We start from the raw sequence: 26,483 nt of genomic DNA, 5'->3' as shown, positions 1-26,483 counted from the left end.
AAACACCATAAATAAATATTTGATGATTTAAACCAAGGTTTCCCAAAGTGGGCTCCATGGAGATCTGGAGCTCTGTGAGTGAAGCTGAGTGACTCCGGAATTATATGAAGAGCACATACAGCAACAAAAAAAAAAAGAAGCAAAATTGGTTGACAAAGGGGAGGGCAAAAAAAAAAAAAAATTACTAAGTAGACTAAGCTTAGAAATTAATAGCATTTGGGAGCCTCTAATTGTAGGAAAAACAAAAATTGTACACCCTTAAAATTTTGGCATTGGAAGGGAGATAATCCCATGTCGATCTTTATTAGAATTGCCTCCCCTTTGTTGACCAATTTTTTTTTCACACATACGAAACCGCGACCATAAAATGGAGACCAACTCCAAGAATACGAAAATATCTATGGAGCCTGTAATCTTTTTCTTTTCTTTTCCAAGACAACATTCAACATGCCTGAAGATGGTCGAAGACCAAACCAATCAAAATATTGCACAAATAATACAAGATGGAAACAGTAGTTCATTCAAAATAATTAATATAATATGTTTGTTCTGTGTCTTTCTGTACCTGCCTCAGCGGTTCACAATAGCTATGGAATAAAAATGGGGATGGGGTCTTGCATATCCCAAAAAAAGAGTGAACATCACCTTTCTTGTGGCTTGAACTTCTTTTTCACTTAAGAGCCTGTGTGCCGTTTGAACTCAGACTCAAAGCGCCATGTCACGCCACATGTTAGCATCTTCCTCAGAAACTCATCACCATCCTTCTCAGAGACTGGAACAAAGGAGGCAGGAAATGGAAGCGACAATTCTGAAGAACACATGTCATAATAGTATGTAGTGAAGCCAAGACTACTACTACTACTACTACTACTACTACTACTACTACTACTACAGTATACTTTCGCCATTTTCCTTTCTCTCTATCCTTCCCTTTTCCTTCCTTCCTTCCTCTATATGCAACCAGAGGTTTTACCCAATCAGGACCCAGTACTCAAGCTGGAAGACGGCTGAAACCAAGATGGAGAGACAAGTTGTTCCCGAGTCATTACACAAAATGAAAAATCTCGAACTTGCTATGACTGAATACAACTTACAAGCTTACTGTAACCTTGGATGCTGAAACGTATATAAAAACCGTTTTTGAAATGTCTTGTTTCTTTGTAATTATTATCTCTAGGTCTGTTTTTAGACCGTTCCGACATTCCCGCCTTCTTATTAATTTCAACTACTCCCCAAAAGGGGGACTTGCCGAAATGGTGACCTGGCCAACAAAATTTACATTATGGTAACTACCATAATTTGGGCGTTTTTTTATTTAAATAAATTATAAAGGAACAGATGCCAATTCATTAGCTGTTTTTGAATTTTAAAATAATATTTAACAAAAACTTACAGTCTCTTCTCAGCATGACTTTTTTAATTATATAATAAAATAACTAATACTTTCAATTATATAATAAAATAACCAATATTTTTAATTATATAATAAAATAACCAATATTTTTTAATTATATAATAAAATAACCAATATTTTTAATTATATAATAAAATAACCGATATTTTTTATTATATAATAAAATAACCAATATTTTTTAATTATATAATATAATAACCAATATTTTTCATTATATAATAAAATAACCGATATTTTTAATTATATAATAAAATAACCAATATTTTTTAATTATATAATAAAATAACCAATATTTTTAATTATATAATAAAAAACAATATGTTTTAATTATATAATAAAATAACCAATATTTTTAATTATATAATAAAATAACCAATATTTTTAATTATATAATAAAATAGCCAATAGTTTTCAATTATATAATAAAATAACCAATATTTTTTAATTATATGATAAAGTAACCAATATTTTTTAATTATATAATAAAATAACCAATATTTTTAATTGTATAATAAAATAAGAAATATTTTTAATTATATAATAAAATAACCAATATTTTTAATTATATGATAAAATAACCAATATTTTTTAATTATATAATAAAATAACCAATATTTTTAATTATATAATAAAATAAACAATATTTTTTAATTATATAATAAAATAGCCAATATTTTTTAATTATATAATAAAATTACCAATATTTTTTAATTACATAATACAATACCCAATATTTTTTAATTATATAATAAAATTACCAATATTTTTTAATCATATAATAAAGTAACAAATATTTTTTAATTATATAATAAAATAACCAATATTTTTTAATTATATAATAAAATAAACAATATTTTTAATTATATAATAAAATAAGCAATATTTTTTTATCATATAATAAAATAACCAATAGTTTTAATTATATAATAAAATAACCAATATTTTTAATTATATAATAAAATAACCAATAATTTTTAATTATGTAATAAAATAACCAATATTTTTTAATTATATAATAAAATAACCAATATTTTTTAATTATATAATAAAATAACCAATAGTTTTAATTATATAATAAAATAACCAATAGTTTTAATTATATAATAAAATAACCAATAGTTTTAATTATATAATAAAATAACCAATAATTTTTAATTATGTAATAAAATAACCAATAATTTTTAATTATATAATAAAATAACCAATATTTTTTAATTATATAATAAAATAACCAATATTTGTTAATTATATAATAAAATAACCAATAGTTTTAATTATATAATAAAATAACCAATATTTTTAATTATATAATAAAATAACCAATATTTTTTAATTATATAATAAAATAACCAATATTTTTAATTGTATAATAAAATAACCAATATTTTAATTATATAATAAAATAACCAATAGTTTAAATTATATTAGAAAATAACCAATATTTTTTAATTATATAATAAAATAACCAAAATAAAATAACCAATATTTTTAATTATATAATAAAATAACCAATATTTTTAATTATATAATAAAATAACCAATATTTTAATTATATTATGAAATAACAAATATTTTTAATCTATATATATGAAAATGTAATTTTTGGTTCGTTCAAAGTTTATACAACTATATTTCTACATTAACAATTTATTTGAACTCGAGTGATGTTTTTATGTTATTAAAATAAATTGACATCGCCAATTATTAAAATATTAAATAAAATAAATATATTTTCGTAATCCGTTAGTGTGAACCTGTTTTGTTGATAGAACTGAACTTCCAGTTCGATTCATTTCACACCCACGAATGGACGAAACTAACTAGAAGATTTCATTTTCTGTTTACTCGATAAGTAAAAAAAAACATAATTCATTTGTTTATCTTCCAAATGTTTTAATCTAAACATTTTTTCTTTATTATATCACGCAAAAAAAAAAAAAAGTTGTCGCTTGCTTTTTGAGTCGAAGTCGTTTTTTTTTGTTTTTGTTTTTTTTTATTTTTCGATATAAGAAAATACGAACTTTTTATTATTATTAACACTATTGTTTGGTAAAAGTACAGTTTTTGTTTTCGAATAAATTTTACGGATTGGTAACTTGCTTAAACAATATTTGGTGCTAATGCAGAGAGTGATCCGCGCTATTTTTTAAATCGTATTTACAGGTTTAATTAAAGTTCTATTATATGATTTTTTTTATTCAATTGTAGGGTTAAAATACAGATTAGGTACAAAACACCCTCCCCTCCCAATGTTTTTTTTTTTTTTTTTTTTTTTTACAAGGGTGTCACCACTTATCAAGGCCCAGAGGCCACTCAAGGATAAGGGTTAATAGGTATACATTAGTCATTGTGATTTTAGCATAGTAAACAGTGGGAATTTTGAAACTTGGATTACTTAGGGGGACGATTCAATTAGAACTTGTTCACATTGGACTTTTTCTTTTTCTTTTTTTTTCATAGGTATCAACTCATTATCAAGGCCAAGCGGCCACTCAAGGATAAGGGTTAAAGAGTGTACAGTAGAAATTGGACAATATAATAATCATTAGTAATAAAAATTTGTTAAATTTGATAACTTATATGGAACGGCTAATCAAGAACTTATTTACGTTAGACTTGAAGACAACCATATTGTAGTCAGCCGGAAAGCAGGAAAACGGAAGACAATTCCACAGGCGTGCAGTTCTAATAAAAAAGCTTTGTTCATGGAATCTACGTTTAGGTTTAGGCACAGATAAAGAGTGGGGGGAATTATTGATAGTGTTTACAGCTAGACGGCTTTTTAAATAATAACGTTATTATTTCAGCACGTATCACTCTCTGCATGAGTACCGTACTTCACCTAACAATTTAATAAACAAAACATGGTACTTATGCAGAGAAAGTACCGTGCTAAGATAATAATGTTATTTAGAAAGCCATTCTTAACATGGGGAGGGCGTTTTGTAACTATTCTATACTTTCACCTAACAATTTAATAAACAAAAGATGGTACATATGCAGAGAAGATACCGTGCTGAAATAATGCTATTAAGAAAGCCATTCTTTACATGGGAAAGGGAGGGTGTTCTATAACTATTTTATACTTTCACCTAACAATTTAATAAACAAAAAATAGTACTATCGTTATTTAGAAAGCTATTCTTAACATGAGGAGAGAGTTTTGCATCTATTCTATACTTTCACCTAACAGTTTAATAAACAAAAATTAAATTTAAGCAGACAAGGAACAGTACTGAAGCATTAACATTATTTAGAAAGCCATTCTTAACATGGGGAGGGAGGATTTTTTTCTAACTATTCTGTACTTTCGGTGCTAAGGCAGAGAGTGATCCGCGCTATTTTTTAAATTGTATTTCCACGTTTAATTAAAGTTTTATGATATGTTTTTTATTCAATTGTAAGGTTAAAGTACAGATTAGGTACAAACCCCCTCCCCTCCCCATGTTAAGAATGACTTTTTAAATAATAACGTTATTATTTCAGCACGGATCACTCTCTGTATAAATACCAATTAACGTTTTGTTCTTACCGTATTTTTTTGTTTTTTTTAAGAAAACTTTTTTAACAAAAATTGAAAGTGCACGTTTTTTCTTTTCTTTTTTTTACAGAAGTTGTTTTTATATAAGAAAATATGAATGTTTTTAAAGAAATTGGGTACTCATGCACTTATTGATCCGTGCTGAAATAATAACATTATTATTTAAAAAGCCATTCTTAACATGGAGAAAAGTGGGTGTTTTGTACCTATTCTGTACTTTAACCTTACAATTGAATAAAAAAAAACGGAAAATTTTTAAATTAGGTCCACCTCCACAATTTTCTTTTAAATGACGACTTTTGTAGGTTTTTGACTATGCTGAATACGGAAATCGCATTGAAATTTTGCAGAAATAAGTAGTTATCGAGATATAAAAAGTTGTATAATGCATTGTAATCTCTGGCAGCCATCTTTTTTACATGCTTGCACGCGTCATAAACAAATCTACGCACGTAACAAAGATGGCCGCCAAAGAATATAATGCATAAAAAACTATTTATATCTCGATAATTACTTATTTCTGCAAAATTTCAATGCGATTTCTGTATTCAGCATAGTCGGAAACCTTGAGAAGTCGTCATTTAAAAGAAAATCGTGGAGGTGGATCTAATCTAAAAAAATACCAAAAAAACATAAAACTTTAATTAAACTTGGAAATACGATTTTAAAAAAATAGCGTGGATCAGTAAGTGCATTAGCACCCATTAATCGACTAACGTGACCTTATTGCCAAATAAGGTCCGGCTACAATGTTGAACGCGCCGTTCACATTGTTTTTTTTTCAAGTTAAATTCAACTTTCACAATATCTTTTTATTTTTTTATAATTTCACAATATCTTTTTTAATAATAAATTTTTAGTTAAAAAAGCACAGAATAGTTACAAAACACCATCCTCTCTCTATGGTAAGAATGGCTGAAAAAAATATTAGGTACTCATGTAGAGAGTGATCCGTACTGAAATAATAACCTTATTATTTAAAAAGCCATTCTTAATATGAGGAGGGGAGGGTGTTTTGTATCTATTCTGTGTTTTAACCTTACAATTGACTGAAAAAACATATCATAAAACTTTAATTAAACTTGGAAATACGATTTAAAAAATAGCGCGGATCAATAAGTTCATTAGCACCAGAAATTGTTAGGTGAGATACAGAAAGGTTTCTACCAAGCAAACCATTATTTTTTTTGCTATTTTTACCAAGGGGAGGGGATGGTGTTTTGTCACTATTCTGTGCTTTCAACTAACAATTTATTGAAAAACAAAAGGTAAATTTTCACATTAGGTCCACCTCCACAATTTTTAACATGGGTAGGTTAGGGTTGTTTATTCTGAAAGCCGTTCTTAACATGGGGAGAATGGTGGTATTTATTCCAAAAGCCGTTTTTAAAAGACGAAAGACAGGTAAAAGGTTAAAACATGTGGTTAGGCATGGGTGTTGTTTATTCCGAAAGCCGTTCTTAATATGGGGAGGTTGGGAGTGTTTATTCATGGCCGTCAGTGAATTATAGTGCATAGTACAGGTCTTTATATTTCGAAACCTAATTGCCTCTGCGAATTTTAAATGAGATTTTCTTATTCAGCATAGTCGAAAACTGTGGAGGTGGACCTAATGTAAAAAAATTACCCCCCCCCCCAAAAAGATATTGTGAAATTTAAATTTAAGCGCGGTAACAAAAATAAAATTAGACAGAAAAATACACCTTTGGGTTTGTACTTGCACAAAGAATTGAAAAAGTTGTCAACAAAAACAAATATATAACAAGTAAATATTTTCAAAGGCAAGATAAGTTACTCTTCTACCTAATTGGATAATTTTTAGTGTTTTTATTGGGTTTGTACTACTGTACATATAGATTCGAAAAAGTTGTCAAAAAATAAATGTATAACAAATATTATCAAAGGCAAGATATGTTACTTTATTACCGAAATGGATAATTTTTTTGTTGTTTTAATGTAAAATTTTTATTCGGCTCAAAAAAACACAGCGTTTACTACTATATTTGAAAATTACAAATGGCGGCAAACTGTGTTAAACACATTAGGTTTGGGAAAATGAGTTAAAACTAAAAAAACTATACAAAATACTGTTAAAAACCACCGAATACATATCTGCCTATGTTACGGTAACATATATTGAGTGAGTTCCTGTCAGTATTTTGTATAATTTTTTAGTTTTAACTCATTTTCCCAAAGTTAACGTGTTCAACTGCTGCCATTTGTATTTTTCAAATATACAGATAAACACTACATGTTTTCGAACCGATTAAACATTTTACACTAAATAAAAACACTAAAATCTTATCAAGTTAGGTAGAAAAGTAACTTATCTCGCCTTTGATAACATTTATTTGTTATATTTATTTTTCAACAACTTTTTCGTTTCTGTGTTTAGTAATACAAACCCGTTTTATTTACTATAACATTTAGTCGGCTCGAAAAATAGTGTTTATCAGTGTATTTGAAAAATACAAATGGTGATGGACACTGTTGATGATGTTAAGTTTGAGAAAATGATTTAAAACTAAAAAAATATACAAAATACTATCAGAAACCCACCGAATATGTCAGCCTATGTCACAATAACATATAATCAGTAGGTGTCTGACACTGTTTTGTATAGTTTTTAACTGATTTTCCCAAACTTAACGTATTCAACAGAGTCAGCGACCATTCATCTTTTTCAAATACATAGATAAACACTGAGTTTTTTTAGCCGATTAAACATTTTACATTAAATAAAAACACTAAAAAATTATCCAGTTAGATAGAAACGTAATTTACCTTACCTTTGCTTTCATTTATTCGTTTTTGAACAACTTTTTCGAATCTGTGTATAGTAACACCCCCCCCCTTACCCAAATATTAATTAAAAATTCACATTTTTGAATACAATAAAAAAGAAAACTATTTAGCGTTTCAACGTTTTAGCAACTTTCGGCTTAATCCACTGAATGTTGGTCGAGCCCAAACCATGATTGATGGTAACTCCCGAGGATCCGGATCCAATTACTTTACTAAGATTGCTTTACTAAGAATATAAGAAACATGCATTATCTGTTTTTATTAGAATTTTCCATTACACGAAATTAAGCAACAGCAACGCGTGGCAGGGTACAGCTAGTTATATAATAAAATAACCAATATTTTTTAATTATATAATAAAATAACCAATATTTTTAATTATATAATAAAATAACCAATATTTTTAATTATATAATAAAATAACCAATATTTTTAATTATATAATAAAATAACCAATATTTTTTAATTATATAATAAAATAACCAATATTTTTTAATTATATAATAAAATAACCAATATTTTTAATTATATAATAAAATAACCAATATTTTTTAATTATATAATAAAATAACCAATATTTTTTAATTATATAATAAAATAACCAATATTTTTAATTATATAATAAAATAACCAATATTTTTAATTATATAATAAAATAACCAATATTTTTAATTATATAATAAAATAACCAATATTTTTTTAATTATATAATAAAATAACCAATATTTTTAATTATATAATAAAATAACCAATATTTTTAATTATATAATAAAATAACCAATATTTTTAAATTATATAATAAAATAACCAATATTTTTTAATTATATAATAAAATAACCAATATTTTTAATTATATAATAAAATAACCAATATTTTTAATTATATAATAAAATAACCAATATTTTTTTATTATATAATAAAATAACCAATATTTTTAATTATATAATAAAATAACCAATATTTTTAATTATATAATAAAATAACCAATATTTTTAAATTATATAATAAAATAACCAATATTTTTTAATTATATAATAAAATAACCAATATTTTTAATTATATAATAAAATAACCAATATTTTTTAATTATATAATAAAATAACCAATATTTTTAATTATATAATAAAATAACCAATATTTTTCATTATATAATAAAATAACCAATATTTTTAATTATATAATAAAATAACACATATTTTTAATTATATAATAAAATAATCAATATTTTTAATTATATAATAAAATAACTAATATTTTTTAATTATATAATAAAATAACCAATATTTTTAATTATATAATAAAATAACCAATATTTTTAATTATATAATAAAATAACCAATATTTTTAATTATATAATAAAATAACCAATATTTTTTAATTATATAATAAAATAACCAATATTTTTAATTATATAATAAAATAACCAATATTTTTAATTATATAATAAAATAACCAATATTTTTTAATTATATAATAAATAACCAATATTTCTAATTATATAATAAAATAACCAATATTTTTTAATTATATAATAAAATAACCAATATTTTTACTTATATAATAAAATAACCAATATTTTTAATTATATAATAAAATAACCGATATTTTTTAATTATATAATAAAATAACCAATATTTTTTAATTATATAATAAAATAACCAATATTTTTAATTATATAATAAAATAACCAATATTTTTAATTATATAATAAAATTACCAATATTTTTAATTATATAATAAAATAACCAATATTTTTAATTATATAATAAAATAACCAATATTTTTAATTATATAATAAAATAACCAATATTTTTTAATAATATAATAAAATAACCAATATTTTTAATTATATAATAAAATAACCAATATTTTTAATTATATAATAAAATAACCAATATTTTAAATTATATAATAAAATTACCAATATGTTTAATTATATAATAAAATAACCAATATTTTTAATTATATAATAAAATAACCAATATTTTTTAATTATATAATAAAATAACCAATATTTTTTAATAATATAATAAAATAACCAATATTTTTAATTATATAATAAAATAACCAATATTTTTAATTATATAATAAAATAACCAATATTTTTAATTATATAATAAAATAACCAATATCTTTAATTATATAATAAAATAACCAATATTTTTAATTATATAATAAAATAACCAATATTTTTAATTATATAATAAAATAACAAATATTTTTTAATTATATAATAAAATAACCAATATTTTTAATTATATAATAAAATAACAAATATTTTTTAATTATATAATAAAATAACCAATATTTTTAATTATATAATAAATAACCAATATTTCTAATTATATAATATAATAACCAATATTTTTTAATTATATAATAAAATAACCAATATTTTTTAATTATATAATAAAATAATCAATTTAAACCGTAAAAAGACTAACATATTTTCTTTTTTGTTTTTGAAAATTTTTAGAGAGGTAATGGTTTTAAATGATGTCTAAGAGTGACCATAAAGGGAGGTAATTCGTTTCTAATTAATTAATGTTTGCGATGATGATGATGATGATTTTAATATGATTATGATTTTCCTTCACAGCGGCACCAATTTTTTTTAATCAAATGTTTATTAGCCATTTGGAATATTCACTTTCCTTTTAAGGGATGTCAGGGTGATAACAGTCGAAGCGAATTAGCATATTAAGACTAAGACAAGCAACATCACGTCTGTGTGTGTGTGTGAGAGAGAGAGAAAGAGAGAGAGAGAGAGAGAGAGAGAGAGAGAGAGATGTAATAGAAGAAAAGAGTGGAGCAATCAAAGTTTAATCTGAATTCCTTATATCAAAAAATTCACTTCATTTATTGATTGATCTTTGCTCTCTATATAAGTCGATATGTAATATAAGACCAAGACGTAAACACAACATTGGTTTGAGATTGTAAATATGTACAAAATACCGAATTACCCCCCCCCCCAAAAGACAGCCCTAAAAAAAAAAGTATTTAATCGATACCAATATTTCATTTTCGATTTTTGAGCGATTATCAAGACTTTAATGGTGCATTTTTTTTTATTCCTGTTGACGATTAAATTTAATTTTATTTTCTTGACTGATTACCTAACCCTAACCCTAACCCTAACCCTAGGCTTCAAAGATGCGACTTATCATGCCGACACTTTCTTTTTAGAACTGACTAAACGCTTTCAGATAAGTTAAAGCACAAAAATATTTTCAACATACATTTTATTGGCTACGGAAACACTTATTTGTAGATTCTAGACAAGTTAAATGGCTCTTGCACAGATAATTTCCTTTTTTTTTTATAAGACATATTGTAAACTATATATTGTTTAATTGGAATTCATTATTGAGATGAGTATTATTTATTAATTTATTTATTGCGGACTATTATCCTCATATTTTTTAGTTTTCTGATGTTTCGGCCAACTATTCATCGGCCTTCGTCAGATGGTAACCACGACAGGATAGGAACTCTGAATCTCCTGATTGCATCCACTGCAATTACTGCCTTCCATAGTTGTTGTCATCTCACCACTGCAATTACTGCCTTCCATAGTTGTTGTCATCTCACCACTGCAATTACTGCCTTCCATAGTTGTTGTCATCTCACCACTGCAATTACTGCCTTCCATAGTTGTTGTCATCTCACCACTGCAATTACTGCCTTCCATAGTTGTTGTCATCTCACCACTGCAATTACTGCCTTCCATAGTTGTTGTCATCTCACCACTGCAATTACTGCCTTCCATAGTTGTTGTCATCTCACCACTGCAATTACTGCCTTCCATAGTTGTTGTCATCTCACCACTGCAATTACTGCCTTCCATAGTTGTTGTCATCTCACCACTGCAATTACTGCCTTCCATAGTTGTTGTCATCTCACCACTGCAATTACTGCCTTCTGTCGTGAAGCAACAAAGAAAAGATGAGGATAATAGTCTGCAATAAAAAAAAATTAAAATTAAAAACTAAAACTGTTTCTCAGCATCCGCGATTGATAAAGCGTTCATTTATGCAAGTGTGGTTTATTCGATTTTCGTATATAGAACCCAACCGTCTGCACACTTACATGCAACATATGCGTTAAGTGGTTTTATTAAATTGTTAAAAAGTTAGATGGTCCGTCTCATGGCTTTTTTTTTTTTGCACGGATAATTTCCTTTTTGTTTTGCTTCTTTTTTTTTTGTTACACATATTATAAAATTGTTTCTCGGCATCCGCAATTGATAATACGTTCATTTACACAAGTGTGCTCTATTCAATTTTCGTATATAGAACCCAACCGTCTGCACACTTACATGCAACAAACGCAAATGTTGCTAATCAAACATTCTGATCACTGACATGCTGTGGATCCCAGACGCAATTACTGTTTTTAAACATAATTTATGTCACGTACCATAATAATGTAAACACATACATTGCACGAGCCGTAATATACTGTAATAATGTGAACGCATGCGTTAAGTGGTTTTATTAAATGGTTTTAATAAATTGTTGTCATTAAATCGTTAAAACTTGTTGAACTTAAGTGAGAACGACATATCATAAATAATACTTCAAAGGCTTCATTTCTAGGGCAATCGATAAGGTTTGGCATGAAAGCCTACTACACAAGATTTCCAGCTACGGTATAACTGGAAATGTTTTCTCTATCATCAAGTCATTTCTCTCAGATAGGCTCATAAGAGTAGTTGTTGATGGGCAGAAATCAGAGGCCCACAGTATTAATGCTGGAGTCCCTCAGGGGTCCATACTGGGCCCAACTCTCTTCCTGATCTACATCAATGATCTCCCAAAACACATACTAAAATCTTTCGTTGACATCTATGCTGATGACACGACCATCTATGGCAATTCTCTATCTATATAAGAGCCAAGTACGTCCAAAGATGGAGTACTGCTGCCACATCTGGGCGGGGGTTGCTAAAAACAGCCTATCATGCCTTGACAGAGTACAAAATAGACTTCGTGGTTTAGTGGGGGATGCCCTTTTCTCTACCCTGCAACCCCTCTCCCACAGAAGAGACGTTGCGAGCCTGTCATTGTTCTATCGTTATTTCCATGGCAGGTGCTCGTCTGAGCTCCATTCTCTGGTCCCGCCTTGCCAATCTTTCTCAAAAAACACCCGACTAGCTGAAACCACTGTCAATAATTTTCCCTACTCCCTATCTGTGCCTAAATCAAATACCATGAACAAAGCTTCTTTCTTAGAACTGCACGCCTGTGGAACTCTGTTCCGCTTGCCTGTTTCCCTTCTGACTTCAACCTGGATGTCTTCAAGTCCAACACAAACAAATTCCTGATGAACCGCCCCCCCCCTAAGTAATGACACCTTACCAATTCTCCAATACTATTGCTACACTATCCCTTTGATTACTGTACACACAATAACCCTTATCCCTGAGTGGCCATTGGGCCTTGATAAGTGGTGAACTCCGTCTCATGGCTTTTTTTTTTTGCACGGATAATTTTCTTTTTGTTTTGCTTCTTTTTTTATAAATTGTTTCTCGGCATCCGCGATTGATAATACGTTCATTCACACAAGTGTGGTCTATTTGATTTTCATATATAGAACCCAACCGTCTGCACACTTAAATGCAACAAACGCAAATGTTGCTAATCAAACATTCTGATCAATGACATGCTGTAGCTTCCAGACGCAGTTATTGTTTTTAGACATAATTAATGTCACGGACCATAATAACGTAAACGCATACATTGCACAAGCCGTAATATACTGTAATAATGTAAACACATGCGCTAAGTACCATTAAATGATTTCATTAAATAGTTGCCATTAAATTATTAGCAAATAGTTAATATTGTCGTTTATAGGATTTTTAGGGGAGAATGACATATTGTAGACACTACGTTTCCTAACCTATTAAAAACACAGTCACATCATCACCGAATACGGTCCTGGATATGACCTTAAACTATATCCAGTGGTGAGGCCCTAGCTTGCGGGCTTTGGGGAGTGTGGAGCCACCCTTTAATTGCCATTGCTCCCAGGTCCACTCTGACTCAGAGTGGTAGTACCTGTTAGGGTCCCAACTATGGGTTAAATAGAAACCGACTTGAAAAAAATATATATTCTATTAAAATTTTTTTCTTAAATCTTTGGATTTGGCATTAAATAACCTGAAAAGGGTTGATATGCCGTAAAACAAAAACAACCAACCAACCATCACCGAATACATCACATCGAACTATAGCTACGTCTTCAAAGTGAAAATTACGAGAGCTATTCCAATTATTATTAAGCCTCCCACTGAAAAACTGTACGTGCTTACATGCTGGCAAACACACTGCAGTGAGGTTTAGAAGGAGTGTTGTTAATTACTAGGATTACAAGTACATACGGAGTGCCCCAATAAAATGGAGCAAGCGCCAAGATGCTCTTCAACAACATTTCCAAGAACATTACCTATCGACTTCCCCCTCCCAAAAAACCCCTTAAAATCGTTTCCCAGAAATTCGACTAGTACACAAGTCTGAAAGCACATCTTTTAAACTCCTCGGTCTAATGTTCACAGGAAACATGAGTTGGAACAATTACATTGAGAGCATTACCAGGACTGCTGCGAAAAAGGTAGGCTCTCTCTACCGTGCTAGAAAGCTACTAACACCCGAAAGTATCCTGTACCTCTATGAGGCCACCATTCGCCCATGTATGGAGTATTGTTGTCACATTTGAGCTGGTGCATCTGCTACTAGTCTCTCGCTCCTAGACAAGGTTCAAAAGAGGGTTGCCAATCTGATAGGCCCTGAACTGTCATCTAAGCTTCTGCCTCTGTCCCATCGACGCAATGTAGCATCCCTCTGCCTGCTCTACAAGTACTTTAACGGTGTATGTTCCGACAAGCTGCAAGCACTTGTACCTCCTCGACGTAAATACTCCCGACAAACCCGACGAGCAGTACAATCCCACCCCTTCACAGTAGAAATCCCTAGGTGTAAGAGAGCTTTCTACTCCAGTAGTTTCTTCCCCAGAACCGCTAGACAGGTTCCTGCTTCCCCAACTGTATTGACATGCAGAAGTTCAAGTGTAACGTGAACTGACATCTTGCTGCCCAACTCCCCACCTAGTTCCTTTTGCAAAACTTTATTATGTTCTGCAAAACTAAAACCAAAAACAACCCACCTTTTCCCCTTTTTCCCCATTTCCTCTTTCTCTTTCTATCTTCCCTCCCCCACTTCCTGACTGGTTTCCTAACTTAAAATGTACCAAACATTAATACTGTAACCCTTTTCATTCTCCCATTGCAAAACTCATTCATGTTCTGCAGGGCAGGGAACAAAAACGATAAAATACACTAAAAAACAACCAAATCAAACACTACAAAGTAGCGGTTGAAGAGACAAAAAGTTTGAAGAATAAAAGACAAAAATGGTTGGTCACATTCAATGCTGCTAAGACTAAGCTTGTTTCCTTCAATAACTACAAGAAACCTTCTCTACCACCAATAGCAATGGCCAAGAACACATTGCCTGAAAGTACTTCTTTTAAACTCCTCGGCCTAACGTTTACAGGGAATATGAACTGGAATAGATACATTGAGAGCATTGCCAAGGCTGCTGCAAGGAAGGTTGGCTCCCTCTACCGTGCTAGAAAACTATTTATGCCTGACAGTATCTTATACCTCTATAAGGCCACCATTCGCCCATGTATGGAGTACTGTTGTCACATCTGGGCTGGTGCATCTGCTGCTTGTCTCTCGCTCCAGGACAGGGTTCAAAAGAGAGTCGTCAACCTGATAGGTCCTGAACTGTCATCTAGGCTTCAGCCTCTGTCCCATCGACGAGATGTTGCATCCCTCTGCCTGTTCTACAAATACTTCAATGGTGAATGCTCTGACGAACTGCAAACACTTGTACCTCTCTGACGTAACTACCCCCGACAAACCCGACCAGCTACTAAGTCTCATCCCTTTACAGTAGAAATCCCTAGGTGCAAGAAAGCCTTTTACTTCAATAGTTTATTCCCCAGAACTGCGGGTCTTTGGAACTCCCTTCCGAGATTCTGCTTTCCCAACTGCACTGATATGCAGAAGTTCAAGTGTAATGTGAACAAACATCTTTCTACTCATCTCACTTCATAATGACCCTGCTAATTAAGTCCTTGATAGTAGCCCCCTGCTTCAAAGTGTCACTGGGCCTTGTTTGAGGTGAAAATTGAATAAAAAAAAACAACAAAAAAAACCTTCTACAAAATAACTAGATGCAACTTGAATTCTATTTCCAAAAAAGGGTAGATATGCCGCAAAACAAAGTAACCAAACCAAACCCAACCAATCAAAAATTCAGAAAAATTTATACTAATTATTATTATTTTTTTTTAAATATTTCAGGAAAATCGTTCGCGAGAAGAATCAATTTCAGGTAACTAATTCACTATATTTATCGCAATACCAGTGTAAAACTTTGTAGCTCCAATCCATCGTCCCCTCCCCCTCGCCAAACTTTCACGAAAAACACTCGTCTAGCTGAAACCATTGTCAATAATTTCCTTCATTCTTTATGTTAAACCTAAAACGTGGATTCTATACACAAAGCTTCTATTTTAGAACTGTACGTCTGTGGAACTCTGCCCCGTTGATCTGCTTTCCAGCTGACTACAGTATAGTCGTCTTCAAGTCCAAAGTAAACAAGTTCTTGATAAGCCGTCTCCTTAAGTAATCCAGTTTACCAGATTTCCACTACTAACGATAACTACGATATTGTCCCATTGATTACTTTACACTCATTAACCCTTATCCTCGAGTCATCTCCAGGCCTTGATAAGTGGTGACTCCTTTGTAAAAAAACAGTCCGTATAGAACATGAACACATAAAACACGATTGTTTTATGCTGTTTTATCGTTATTTTCATGGCAAGTACTCAACTGAGTTCCAATCTATCAAGGCCCAGAGGCCACTCGAGGATAAGAGTTATTGAGTGTACAGTAGTCAATGGGATAATATCGTAGTAATCGTTAGTAATGGAAATAATGATAAAGCAGAGACAAGCTCGCAGCATCTCTTCTTGCGAAGAAAAAAGGGCATCCCCTACTAAGCTACGAAGTTTATTTTCCTATATACTTATGTGTGCACATATATATTTGTTTAAATCATTTGCCTACCAAACTCCTCTGTCAGTTTTTGACCTACAGACATGAAACTTCATATATAGGTTATTCGAACCTATGCAAAACTTTATATTTAGCCAAGGAAAATCGGTGCAAAAGTGTAAACATTTAAAAAAAATGGAATTTGTCAGATGAAAGTTGCACGACGGCATAACGAATATGCATGCATAACGTAATAAAAGCCAAGTACGGCCAAGGATGGAATACTGTTGCCATATCTGGGCAGGAGCTGCCAAAAACAGCCTATCATGCCTTGACAGAGTACAAAATAGACTTCGTGGTTTAGTGGGGGATGCCCTTTTCTCTACCCTGCAACCCCTCTCCCACAGAAGAGACGTTGCGAGCCTATCCTTGTTTTATCGTTATTTTCATGGCAGGTGCTCGTCTGAACTCCAATCTCTGGTCCCCCCTCGCCAATCTTTCACGAAAAACACCCGTCTAGCTGAATCCACTGTGAAAAATTTCCCCCACTCTATATCTGTGCCTAAATCAAAACGCGGATTTCATGAGCAAAGCTTCTTTCTTAGAACTGCACGCCTGTGGAACTCTGTTCCGTCTGCCTGCTTCCCTCCGGACTACAACTTGGATGTCTTCAAGTCTAATGTTAACAAATTCCTAATGAACCGCCCCCCTAATTAAACACTTCATAAAATCTCCTCACTAACGTGATGTACTTACAATAACCCTTATCCCTGAGTGGCTTCCGGGCCTTGATAAGTGGTGATCACTGTGTAAAAAAAAAAAAAAAAAAAAAGTAATAGCTATTGGTTTATATTTTAATTTTTAGCATTGCAGCAAACATGTCTTCATAGCTCAGGCATTAACGTCAAAGAAAAAAGTAAATCATAAGTTATGCTTTGGTTTTGATTCTTGGTGGTGATGCACGAGTCATTTTTTTTTTAAAACTTAAAATCATTACTATATATTGGGTCCAATATAATATAATAATAAATACGAAATCTACATTAAACAAAATATCATATTTAAGCGTATTTTACGACTGGGCAATGCCGAGCGGTCTGCTAGTATGATAATGAATACTTGACTAGAAAAAACAGAAAATTAAACTTTGATATCACAATGGGAACCCCGGACTCTGCCAGAGTTACTGACTTAGTAGTTCTTTACATTATTAATGAAAAATTAAAAAAAAAAAAAACTGAACCAAGTATATAGATGATGCACTATTCTTTATCAACTCTGGGAATAGAAATTTAGAAAGAATTATTCAAATTTCTTTAAAAGTATTAACTTAAAAATAACCATGGATAAAAATCATAAAATAGTATTTATTTTTATTAGCAATACGTATAAACAATACCATAAACCTAATTATATTACATTGACTATGAATCAAACCATCCAATCTCAATGAAGAAATCAGTTGTACCCAACATATCAAAAATAATATCCGGGTTATCTCATAATGAGCATATATTTAATAGTAAGGAAACATTAGCTAGATCAGGAAATAAATAAACTGAAATAAGGTGTATTAAAAATGAAAAATAAGTTATTAACTGAAGGGAAGGAAACAAAACAATATGGTAATGGGTAAATATAATTGTAAAAATAGTATAAAAAATAAAACTTTTCAAAATAATCTTATATAAATATAAAAGCGAAAATGTATGTATGTATGTATGTATGTGTGTTCGCTTTTTCTGTATGTCTACAAAAGGCTTCTTTCAGAGAAGCGGTCGTTCGCTTCACAACTTTTTAAAACTTTTTATATCACATATAAATCGTAATATCTCACAGTTAACAACGAAGCTCGCCTGTCTATTTAATTTGCTCGATTTCGGGAAGATAAATATTCAACATTTGTTGCTCGCCGCATGTGGGTTAGTCTTTTTCCTATAACATCTTGGGAAGCGTTCCCGCCCCGCAGTAAAACTTGACCTCATTAACTTATTAAAACGGGCACCTGCCAAATCCAAGTAATTAAATATATTCAAACGTGTTTCCGTTAGCATATCGCGGTGGGGCGATTGTTAACGTTGCGCAGTTTTTTTTTTTTTTTCGCATTTTAATTTTTTTTCCCACTTTAATTTACAACTTTGCCTCAAGGGTTCGAGTTCGATCCTCATACTTACTTTTTTTTTTAACCCCACCCTCACCCCCGGAGTTTCCACACAGACCTCCAAACACCGCTAGTCTATATATAAAAGTGAAAATGTCCACATGTGTGTGTGTGTGTGTGTGTGTATGTGTGTATATATGTATATACATATGCACATAGGGCCTGAGCAAAGCCGGGCTGAACTTCTAGTATATATATATATATATATATATATATATATATATATATATATACTAGCATTTCAGCCCAGGTGTTTGGAGGTGTATGTTGAACAAAAAAAAAAGCGTTCAATTTTTTTTACTTTGACCCCTATTTTGACCCCTATTATGACCCCTTAACATTTTGGGCTCAAATCAAGTTATTAAGTTAGATCCATGTCCAAGGAACCTATATCTAAAATTGGCGGAGGAGATTGGTAGAGTTCTCAAAGGTCAAATCGTTGAACTTTGACCCCTTAACAGCCAAATTTCTAGCCGAAAACCGATCACAAAGATTTTCCCAAATCTCAGTAGCCTGTTTATCAAATTTCGAGTCTGTAGACTTAAAATTACCAGAGTTATTGCATAGGGAAATGTACACACACAGACACGTTCACTTTTATAGATATATATATGTGTGTGTGCACTGCATGATTTTACTTATAAATATATTTATCTTTGTAGAACCAGTTCCTCCAGAACAGATACTTTCAGTGCAAGATTTAACAGAATCTCAAAAGAATCTGGAACCCACACCACCTAAACAGAAATCTGATCCGACACCAGAAGCCTTGAAAGTTACCAAAGCTGCAACAGGTAGAACCATTTAATACTGTACATATTACTTAGTCTGTAGACTTAAAATTGACAGAGTTATTGCATAAGGAAATGTACAGACAGACACACACACAGACACGTTCACTTTTATAGTTATATAGATTTAATGTGGAAAATTTTTGATCAGTTTTTATCCGGAAAAAAGGGGCTGCTAAGGGGTCAAAAATGAAAAATGACAAGACTATTCACTGTATGCAGATCTGAACGCTTCACCTTAACTCCTCCAAGCGACCTGCTTTTATCGTGTCCAGGCATGCCTCATTAGCGTGTGTGTCATGTGACCATGTGAGAACTGTATGAGATCAAGGGCTTTAAAATATCACGGACACTATTGTGAGTGAAATGTGACTACATCGCCACCAGAAACGGAACAGGAAGTAGGATGATGTCTGTCACCTAAATTGGGAATCACAACAAGGGCAGGTATATATATATATATATATATATATATATATATATATATATATATATATATCTATCTCTATATATATATATATATATATATATATATATATATATATATTCTAGATGTTACACTTAATCTTAACACCGAAACTCAAAGCGTGAGGTTTGGTTTATGATAGCATAAACCCAATCTTACGCTTTTATACATCCAAAAATCTTCTAACCACCCCAACTCAATTATAAAATCCATAGTACCATCCGTCTCTAGAAGAATTTCTGCTAAAAACAAACTTTTAATCAAAATGCTACTTTCTTCAATAATGCCTTATGGAACTCAGGACACAAGGAAAATATTAAATACAACCATTATTCTCCTCCTGCAGGCCGCCTTAAATCTGTAATCACACACAATATGACTCGTAAGAAACCAGTTCAAATAACAAGATCTGCCACTATCAATAACAATGAGCCAGTCCACATATATAATCCAAACCAAAATACTAATCGTAATACTTCTTACCCACCAGTCGCATCAGGAGAAAGAAAAATATTTGGTTTAATCCTCCATTTAGCGTAAATGTCAAAACTAATATACCTAAGGAATTCTTCAAAATTGTACAAAACTCTTTCAAATACCCACACAGATATAGTTCTATTTTCAATAAAAACGCAATCAGGATTTCTTATTCAACAATGCCTAATTTAGCACAAAGAATCTTAACATCTAATAACAAAAAAATTAAATCATCCCTAAAAATCCCTTTTCCAATTAAACCCCAAATTAACTGTATGTGTAATAACAAACATCTTTGCCCACTCAATAATAATTGCATCCATCTTCCATACTCTTTTTGTATGTGTGCGTATGTGTGTGTGTGTGTGTGTGTGTGTGTGTGTGTGTGTGTGTGTGTGTGTGTGTGCATTTCCCTACCAAATAACTGTGTCAATTTTCAGTCTACAGACTCGAAATTTGACATACGGGGTATTGAGGTTTGGGAAAATCTTTTAATTGGGTTTTGGGCAGAAATCTTGCTGTTAAGGAGTCAAAGTTCAACGATTTGAATTTTGAAAACTCTACCAAAATCCTCTACCAAACATGGGTCTAAACACTTGAAATTTTAGATATAGGTTCCTTGGACATGGATCAAACTTTTTAATTTGATTTGAGCCCAAAACAATAAATGCTAAGGAGTCATAATTGGGGTCAAAGTTATAAAAAGTTTGACCCCTGCGGTCTCTACGAAATTATTCAGTCAATTTTTGGTCTAAACATTTGAAATTTTACATAAAGTGCATTCAGACATAGGGCAAGCTTTTTAATCAGTTTTTGACCGCCAAGGGGTCAAAGTTCAAAAGATTTTACCGTTGAAGTCTCTAGCAAACTATTCAGCCAATTTTGGATCTAAATATTTGAAATTTTGCATAAAGGGTATTCAGACATACAGCAAGCATTTTAATCAGTTTTTGGGTGAAAATTTGGCTGCCAAGAGGTCAAAGTTGAATGAGTGGATCCTTGCAGACTCTACCAAACTCCTTTGCCAATTTTGGGTCTAAACACTTGAAATTTTAGATGTAGGTTAGTTGGACATGAGTCAAACTTTTTAATATATATGTATATATATATATATACATATGCACATAAAGTTATGAACAGCACATAGGGCCTGAGCAAAGCCGGGCTGAACTTCTAGTATATATATATATATATATATATATATATATATATATATATATATAAATATATATATATATACTAGCATTTCAGCCCAGGTGTTCGGAGGTGTATGTAAAAAAAAAAAAAAAAAGCGTTCAATTTTTTTTACTTTGACCCCTATTTTGACCCCTATTATGACCCCTTAACATTTTGGGCTCAAATCAAGTTATTAAGTTAGATCCATGTCCAAGGAACCTATATCTAAAATTGGCGGAGGAGATTGGTAGAGTTCTCAAAGGTCAAATCGTTGAACTTTGACCCCTTAACAGCCAAATTTCTGGCCGAAAACCGATCACAAAGATTTTCCCAAATCTCAGTAGCCTGTTTATCAAATTTCGAGTCTGTAAACTTAAAATTGACAGAGTTATTGCGTAGGGAAATGTACATACACAGACACGTTCACTTTTATATATATATATATATATATATATATATATATATATATATATGCAATGCATGATTTTACTTATAAATATATTTATCTTTGTAGAACCAGTTCCTCCAGAACAGATACTTTCAGTGCAAGATTTAACAGAATCTCAAAAGAATCTGGAACCCACACCGCCTGAACAGAAATCTGATCCGACACCAGAAGCCTTGAAAGTTACCAAAGCTGCAACAGGTAGAACCATTTAATACTATACATATTACTTAGTGAGGCTTGAGGACATGTGTTGCATGAAGAGAAATGATATGAGAATTAGTTTCAGTCTTTACTTCAACCAGTGCTCAATGCATGAGTAAAGCTAGGTAGTAAGTCATGAAAATATGTGTTTCATCCCTGTCAGGAGGCGTCAGGCTGAAATGTATGGAATTCATATTACCCGGTGTTGATTTATATATAACTGTATATTATCATCTGTTACATCTATAAAAGTGAGAATGTGTGTAAGGAGATTTCTCAGTCTATATTCTCAAAGAATTTTTGTATCTACAGACTTTAAATTTGGTATATAGGATACTAGCATTTCAGCCTGGCGTTGCCCGGGTGTTTGGAGGTGTATGCTGAGCAAAAAAAAAAAACGGTAATTTTTTTAACTTTGACCTCTATTATGACCCCTTTAACATTTATTGTTTTGGGCTGAAATCAATTTATTAAGTTAGATCCATGTCCAAGGAACCTATATCTAAAATTTTAAGTGTTTAGACTCAAAACTGTCGGAGGAGTTTGGTAGAGTTCTCAAAGGTCAAATCGTTGAACTTTGACCCCTTAACAGCCAAATTTCTGGCCGAAAACCGATCACAAAGATTTTCCCAAATCTCAGTAGCCTGTTTATCAAATTTCGAGTCTGTAGACTTAAAATTGACAGAGTTATTGCATAGGGAAATGTACACACACAGACACGTTCACTTTTATATATATATATATATATATATATATATATAGATGCAATGCATGATTTTACTTATAAATATATTTATCTTTGTAGAACCAGTTCCTCCAGAACAGATACTTTCAGCGCAAGATTTAGCAGAATCTCAAAAGAATCTGGAACCCACACCACCTAAACAGAAATCTGATCCGACACCAGAAGCCTTGAAAGTTACCAAAGCTGCAACAGGTAGAACCATCTAATACTGTACATATTACTTAGTCTGTAGACTTAAAATTGACAGAGTTATTGCATAAGGAAATGTACAAACAGACACACACACAGACACGTTCACTTTTATAGTTATATAGATTTAATGTGGAAAATTTTTGATCAGTTTTTATCCGGAAAAAAGGGGCTGCTAAGGAGTCAAAAATGAAAAATGACAAGACTATTCACTGTATGCAGATCTGAACGCTTCACCTTAACTCCTCCAAGCGACCTGCCTCATTAGCAGGTGTGTCATGTGACCATGTGAGAACTGTATGAGATCAAGGCTTTAAAATATCACGGACACTATTGTGAGTGAAATGTGACTACATCGCCACCAGAAACGGAACAGGAAGTAGGATGATGTCTGTCACCTAAATTGGGAATCACAACAAGGGCAGGTATATATATATATATATATATATATATATATATATATATATATATATATATATATATATATTCTAGATGTTACACTTAATCTTAACACCGAAACTCAAAGCGTGAGGTTTGGTTTATGATAGCATAAACCCAATCTTACGCTTTTATACATCCAAAAATCTTCTAACCACCCCAACTCAATTATAAAATCCATAGTACCATCCGTCTCTAGAAGAATTTCTGCTCTTTCTGCTAAAAACAAACTTTTAATCAAAATGCTACTTTCTTTAATAATGCCTTAAGGAACTTAGAACACAAGGAAAATATTAAATACAACCATTATTCTCCTCCTGCAGGCTGCCTTAAATCTGTAATCACACACAATATGACTCGTAAGAAACCAGTTCAAATAACAAGATCTGCCACTATCAATAACAATGAGCCAGTCCACATATATAATCCAAACCAAAATACTAATCGTAATACTTCTTACCCACCAGTCGCATCAGGAGAAAGAAAAATATTTGGTTTAATCCTCCATTTAGCGTAAATGTCAAAACTAATATACCTAAGGAATTCTTCAAAATTGTACAAAACTCTTTCAAATACCCACACAGATATAGTTCTATTTTCAATAAAAACGCAATCAGGATTTCTTATTCAACAATGCCTAATTTAGCACAAAGAATCTTAACATCTAATAACAAAAAAATTAAATCATCCCTAAAAATCCCTTTTCCAATTAAACCCCAAATTAACTGTAATTGTAATAACAAACATCTTTGCCCACTCAATAATAATTGCATCCATCTTCCATACTCTTCAGACCTCTCACCTACTTTTTGTATGTGTGCGTATGTGTGTGTGTGTGTGTGTGTGTGTGTGTGTGTGTGTGTGTGTGTGTGTGTGTGTGTGTGTGTGTGCATTTCCCTACCAAATAACTGTGTCAATTTTCAGTCTACAGACTCGAAATTTGACATACGGGGTATTGAGGTTTGGGAAAATCTTTTAATTGGGTTTTGGGCAGAAATCTTGCTGTTAAGGAGTCAAAGTTCAACGATTTGAATTTTGAAAACTCTACCAAAATCCTCTACCAAACATGGGTCTAAACAAATAAATACAACCATTATTCTCCTCCTGCGGTCAATTTTTTTAACATTTGACCACTATTATGACCCCTTAACATTTATTGTTTTGGGCTCAAATCAAGTTATTAAGTTAGATCCATGTTATTAAGTTAGATCCATACAACATCTAATAACAAAAAAATTAAATCATCCCTAAAAATCTCTTTTCCAATTAAACCCAAAACTAACTGTAATTGTAATAACAAACGTCATTGCCCACTCAATAATGATTGCATCTATCTGCTATACTCTCCAGACATCTCACCTACTGACTACCACTTTTTCAAGCATCTGAACAACTTTCTGCATGAGAATTGCTTCAAAAATGCCTTCAGCAAATTTATTTACACCAGAGATCTTTAAACTCCAGCAAGTCTGCATTGTGATCCAAGCATTAGTATATCACAAACATGAGAAGATCAACAGCCACAAACATGCTTGCCTAAATCCATACTATTTATCACAAAGAAACTTGAATAATAATAATAATAATAATAATAATAATAATAATAATATTAATAATAATAATAATAATGATAATAATAATAATAATAATGATGATAATCAATATTTGTAAAATCGAGTTTACAAGAGTTAGTTCCCTTGTACTTTTAGTCAAAATCAGTCGTAGAACTGTTACCTATTTTGCCCGTTTAAACCCCCTACCTGATGTAAACCATTGGGCTAAAACAGCCAAATGACATTGTTTCATGAAAAACGCTGACTTGATTTTTTTAAAAAACTGGTACAATATAAAACCCTCTATTTAGACACAAGTTTGAATTTTAGGAGAAAAATAAAAATTAGCCCCCAAAAGTATGTTTTTAACCCTTAAAAAACCCTGGGGTTCGAGCCCCAGAATTTTCCCAGGGTCAAATATTATGTTTCCAGATGTATATCCATATGGTCTTGCTTTGGGTAATTTACAGCAAAACCTAATGGTTGGAAAATATTCTATGTCCCAGAAAGTTCTATTTTTGGACATTTTAACCCCTTTTGACCAACCTGGAAACAAACTAAACTTTTCACTGGGTCAAATATTACGTTTCCAATAAATCCAACTAAGTTGGTGGACCAATAAATCCAACTAAGTCGGGTGACCAACAAATCCAACTAAGTCGGTGGACCAACAAGTCCAACGAAGTCGGTGGACCAACAAATCCAACTAAGTCGATGGACCAACAAATCCAACTAAGTCGGTGGACTAACAAGTCCAACTAAGTTGGTGGACCAATAAATCCAACTAAGTCGGTGGACCAATAAATCCAACTAAGTCGGTGGACCAACAAATCCAACTAATCGGTAGACCAACAAATCCAACTAAGTCGGTGGACTAACAAGTCCAACTAAGTTGGTGGACCAATAAATCCAACTAAGTCGGTGGACCAATAAATCCAACTAAGTCGGTGGACCAACAAATCCAACAAAGTCGGTGGACCAATAAATCCAACTAAGTCGGGT

General features: G+C 31.2%; 1 protein-coding gene across 1 annotated transcript in view; it reads left to right on the top strand.

Moving 5' to 3' along the window:
* Positions 1-26,483, top strand: part of LOC145270909 (EF-hand calcium-binding domain-containing protein 5-like) — a 205,353-nt gene that overhangs the window by 108,397 nt on the left and 70,473 nt on the right. Inside the window, exons 10-13 of the mRNA XM_080126458.1 lie at positions 16,138-16,168; positions 19,660-19,791; positions 22,422-22,553; positions 23,362-23,493. Coding sequence (XP_079982584.1) covers positions 16,138-16,168; positions 19,660-19,791; positions 22,422-22,553; positions 23,362-23,493 — 427 coding nt within the window. The remainder of the gene's footprint in view (positions 1-16,137; positions 16,169-19,659; positions 19,792-22,421; positions 22,554-23,361; positions 23,494-26,483) is intronic.

Source organism: Euprymna scolopes, chromosome 46 (assembly GCF_053919585.1).
Source record: "Euprymna scolopes isolate OS-2025 chromosome 46, ASM5391958v1, whole genome shotgun sequence".
NCBI lineage: Eukaryota > Metazoa > Mollusca > Cephalopoda > Sepiida > Sepiolidae > Euprymna > Euprymna scolopes.
This window is presented reverse-complemented; position numbering and strand designations above follow the sequence as displayed.